This window comes from Poecilia latipinna, unplaced genomic scaffold, assembly GCF_001443285.1.
Source record: "Poecilia latipinna isolate Pla-1442-1.1 unplaced genomic scaffold, P_latipinna-1.0 Scaffold2455, whole genome shotgun sequence".
NCBI lineage: Eukaryota > Metazoa > Chordata > Actinopteri > Cyprinodontiformes > Poeciliidae > Poecilia > Poecilia latipinna.
The window spans coordinates 83750-89122 of NW_015115071.1; the positions used below are offsets into that span (position 1 = coordinate 83750).

General features: G+C 39.6%; 1 protein-coding gene across 1 annotated transcript; it reads right to left on the reverse strand.

The window, feature by feature from the left end:
* Positions 1 to 350: 350 nt before the first annotated feature.
* LOC106937873 (low affinity immunoglobulin gamma Fc region receptor II-like) lies at positions 351 to 4642 on the reverse strand (the record flags this gene model as incomplete). The annotated part of the gene is made up of 5 exons (XM_015019598.1): positions 351 to 405; positions 611 to 730; positions 818 to 1060; positions 1213 to 1479; positions 4276 to 4642. Coding segments are annotated over 5 exons (1005 nt in total), but the record flags the coding sequence as incomplete, so codon positions are not given.
* Between the last annotated feature and the right edge of the window lie 731 nt (positions 4643 to 5373).

Consider the following 5373-nt stretch of genomic DNA (forward strand, 5'->3'; position numbering starts at 1 on the left):
AGAAATTATTAAAGTGCTATAGAGGAAAAATAAGAGCTGACCATAGTTTTAATACAAGGTTGCAAAAATGATTTGTTTTTTTACAGATATTAAGCTGGGATACAAATTGAACATTTGAATAAGACTCATGAATAAGTCCAGTTTTAAGTTTGGTAAAACTATAACAAAACAAAGGTCAGCACAGATCAGTTAATGCAAGAAAGAACCAAAAAAACAACAACAACAAAAAAAAAACAATCAACAAATCATAAAATAAACCTTTCAGTGGGAGAAGTTGGGCAGATTCTACAAATGCACCTGATCAGGTAGAAGTTGAGTTCACTGCTTCCTGTTGCCAAGCAATGATTTTATTTTCCCCTTTTAAGCCTTTCTTGATCTGTTGATGATACATTTCTCTTCATGGACCTGAAAGAAAACCACCATGAAAACATTTAAAATAGTAGGGAATGAAGATGTTAAATATTCACACTTCATAACCTCAGTGGTTCAGCTCAGTGTTTGTCTCCATAACAACTTCACTTCGGAAATAATTGTTTATATATGCTAAAAAAGGATGGACAAACATTCATCAAGTAGCTGATTTCATAAAGCATGAGAAGAAATGAATCACCTTTTAAATATCTGCAGTGGGACAGCAGAATCAGGAGGATGATTAGGATTTTTCCACTGAGTCCACCGAGTCCAGCGACCAGCAGCACTGGGAAGGACGGGTGTTCAGGTCTGGGCAGCACTTTAAGTCATTTTTTAACAATAAATTTAAAACTGAAAATACAAACACAATACAATAACTAATGTCCAGCAATAGATTATTTCTTACCTTTAACTCCCATCCAGCTCTGAGGTGAAACGTTTCCTGAATGTTCACACTTGTAGAAACCTTCATCTGACTGAGACACTGCAGAGATCTTCAGCTCTCCTCTGCTGTCATTTTGGATCAGTTTGTCATTATGATAGAAAATCACATCAGAAAGTTTGTTTTCTCCTCTCAGTCTGCAGCTCAGAGTAACAGAAGCTCCTTCAGTCACAGGATGGACGGGGCTCACCAGGAGAAGACCTTCATCTGGAAACCAGACAGAGAAAATGAAGCTTCAGTCAGAAATCAGCTGCTGGAGACAATTAGAACAGACAATAAACTGAGTGTGTTTTTATCCGTATTTGACATTTTATGTCATACAATTTCATCAAGCATTAAGAAAAACATAAAAATCATACTATGTACGGTGAGGTTGACTGCAGCGCTGAACTCTCCCGATTTAGACTCACACCAGTACACTGACTTATCAGAGTGAGTCCGATTGATGGTACATAAAGATCCAGTCATTGCCCAACAGATTCTTAAATATATCAGATGACCTGTTACTGAAAACTTCATCACTCTCCACTCAGCAGAGTTTCCTCCATAGTTCAGTGTCACAGACTCAGAGGTGAAGTGTTGCTCTCTGTCAGGACTCACTGAGAGAGACGCTGCTGGATGAGGATCTGGAATATAGAATGTAATGGGAAATAAACATGAAGTGTTTATTTAAATCATTGGTCTCCCTCCACTTCTTATTCACTAATAATGTTTTTAACCCTTCCAGACTAAATGTAGCCATGGAGACGCAGCAAAATTTGCAGTACCATAATTCCGCGACACGTTGTGCTGTCTGAAAAATTCCACCGGTTTCTGAAAGGGAGATGTTCCGCTTTCCAGCCAATATCGGGTTATTACGATAATTTCTCCCTCACCGTAGCAAGGAGTGAAATTTAGCTCTTAATTCTCAAAATTAAATAACATAATTGAACATATTTTCCCACCAGGATTTCATGATTCTTTTTGGGATTTTTTTTGCAATAAAAATCAAAGTGCTGGTGGTACTAATTTGTAATATTTATGTTTATTTATGACAGTAAGAGCAACTTTTTATTACTCGCTGTGTAGGTCATGGACTATCATCTGACATCAAATAAGGCTGAAGCAGCTGTTTAGTACAAGTCAGAAAGTTTTTGACAATTTTTGACAAAAATCTACAATATAGTCCCAATAATTTATTAGTGCAAAAAAGTGTGGGAAGTTGTTAATTTTGAGTGAATTTCCACAGTAATTCTAGAGGGACTGATTGATATAATCTAGCAGTAAACAGATCAAAACTGCACTGATGTGATTGATAAAATAGTTTTTAAGCACACTTAGTGTTCAGTCTAGAATCCAGAGGGTCACATATGCCACTATGTCGGGGCAGATTTGGCCCACGGGCCTCGAGTTTGACACATGTGCCCTAGATGTTGTGTCTAGATGTGCAGATTCAATTACTCAACCTTCTATCCTCAGCTTAGTTGCCCACCTCTGCAACTCTGCTTGGAAAAAAATAAAAAAATCTTCTTTCCAAATCATTCTGGGTTTTCTCCCCTTGAGCCTCGAAGTTGTGAACTGCGCTGTTTTAGACCTGTAGTTTCAGTAATGGTAGCAGAGGAAGTGAACAAAGCCAAATACTGAATTACCATTAACAGCTGCCTCGTTCTTCTCTCTTAGCGGTGGAGGGCGGTTGTTAACAGCGTAGGCAATGTCTGGTACGTCATGGGCAAATGTTGAACCCTCAACACAGTCCACATCTAAAGGAAGCTCTTGTTTCTCAACAGCAGAGAGCCCAGACCCTCTGTGTAATAGCAGGGCTGGTTTTTATCAGGCTACCCTCAATGTACCACACTTTCTATTTTCAAAATGACTTCCTGTTGCTCGGTCATGACTGATGCACAGGTTCACTTCTGTACACACACTGTCCTTTTTATGTTAGAGAGACAACAATTAGTAAGTTTCTGCTTTACCATTTTATTCCATTACACTGGAGAGAAAAAGACAATACAACAGTGGTGGGACCCACTATTTGTTGGTCCCCCTTGGTCCTTTGGTAACCCTAGCCCAGAGGCGCAAAAAGTGGGTATGCAGCGTATGCAACGCATAGGAGTGCAGCACCAGAGGGGGCGCCAAAACCCCGTCTGGAGGGGGCGACGCACTGATTATGTTTTCCCATACAGTTCAGCGCTCCTCACGCTCATTCACCTCTCGCACATAACAAGGTACATGTAGCGAATTTTACCCCCGCCTCGGGGGGGCGCCGATTTATGTTTTCGCATCCACCTGAATAATGTGCAGTTGCGCCACTGCCCTAGCCTAGGTAACCCTAGTCTTCCCCCTCCCCGCTTACAAGACTAGGACGATGCGCATTAGTCGTCCTTTTTATTTCTGAAAGGTGGCAGCCCTACATGCTACGCAGCGTAGGAAGGCTATGCTATGCTGCATGGCCTTCCTATGCTGACTTATACCAAAGCTGGCTTCTACTGTGGTTGACGTAAAAAAAACAAGAACACACATGACAATCAGATCAGAAGGAAGTGGCGAGACCCCAAGCAATTTGCAGAAATGAATGTCTGCAAACCTCAATGAACTCACACAGTCGTCCTGTAATGAGGAGGGGATACATTCCTCCTCAACTTTAGAGACTAAAGTCATGCAGGAACAGTCATTCAAGTTCTGCTGCTTATTATTGTTTTGCAAGAAACAATAAATGGTTGTCTGTACTCAGCTTTTTCATTTTGTCGCTGTTGTTTCAACTTCTGAATAAAGAAAAACAACAAATAGTTTATGTCCTGACACAAAAAGAGTCAAGATCTAAAAGAAACTGTGCCTGGTTTTGTTTTGTTCAACTGGTCATGATGTTGACCGACATGAAAACACAGTACGAAACATGAGGGCTTCCTCCCAACACATTGCTCACTTTTTAGATTGATCCAAAACAAACATGCTAGAAAAAGACCATTACAAATCAGTCTCACAGCAGCTTTTATGCCCAATATAAGAGGCAACATCTTCAAATGAAAGAGAAAACACAGCTCCAATTAAAAGTGTCCTACAGCTCAACAATAACATAAACCCTAGCAACAGAGAATAGATGACTGCAAAACTACATAAATAACCGTAATTCTGTCAAAACAGAGAGGAAGCAAAAATCGGACATAGAACCATCTCAGTTCCTCTGTCCTAATCATTGTCAAAATTTAACAGTTTAATGTCCTTACATTGTCAGATTAGTGACATCATAAGGCACATCTTGTATTGTAGGTTAAAGTTGACAACAATTATGGGAACAAAATATCGTTAAATGTACTTGTTAAACATATTTATATGTTAAATACCATTTTGTTAGCCCTCTGGATATTGTATGGCTTACAAAACATAGATTAAGTTGTTACATCAAGTTTATGTTTCAGAGGTGATGGTACAGAAGCAGAACTGACCTGTGGACCAGACAAACTTCGGTTCACTGTACTGAGTGAAATCCTCTGGGTTTCCTCTTCCAGCTCTACATGCAAATCCTGCTGTGTGTTTCTGTCCATCAATGATGAACGAGTCCTTCATAGTCCCAGCGACGCCACCAGGCAGCAGCTCATATCTGTAGCTCTTGTGTGACAGATCAGGAACAGCTTTATACCAGTAGATCCTCCATCCTGCAGATGAAGGTTCAACCTCACAGCTCAGAGTCACTGAGGCTCCAGGACTCGGCCATGATGGAGACACAGTCAGGACTGGTTTAAGCTCCAATGAAGAAACTTTGTCTGAAAGAAAATAATTCCTGACAGGTGAACTCGTTTGTAAATGTAGCAACAAAAATAATGCATGGATACAATGTAAAGTATTTTTGGCGCATCAGTTTTATATTCACATATTATTAGTGAAAGTACTTGTCAAAAGTGTGAATATAACTTAACAATAAATGAAACATCTCCACTGACATTACAATTGGGATTACATTTAAATGTATGTTTTTGCTTGCTGCTTCTGTTTTGACCATTTATCTTTTGGTAATGAGCCTAAAACCTCCAAAGTTGGAAGGTCATAATCCACATTTTTATTGCCCTCCAAAATTCAGTTATCAGATTCAAATACACGGTTTTTGGCCGCGCCACTCCAAAACGGTAACGGAGCTTTGACTTAAAATAACTTGTGAATTCTGAAAGAAAACAAGTAGTGTGTAATACGGATGCCAGTTTTTGTCACCCAAGCATGACATACTTAGGGTTATTGAGAAATACGAGAAAACAAAAACACCACTTCATTTGATTGCTTTTACATGACACCTACCGACGCTGTTCAAACAGAGTAAAGTGCGTACTTACACAGTAAGGCCAGCACACAGAGGACGGTCTGGAACATCCTTCAGACGGGAACCAGAGCAGCTGAACAGGAGACTAATGATAACCACGGAGCCAGCTTAGTGCTTCCTCTTCTGTGAATTTCACACCTCTCACAATTGCGTTTTTTTTTTTTTTTTTTTTTTTTTTTTTTTTTTTTCCTTTTTGGCCCCGGACTTTTTTTACCCCTAAAGTGAAAACATT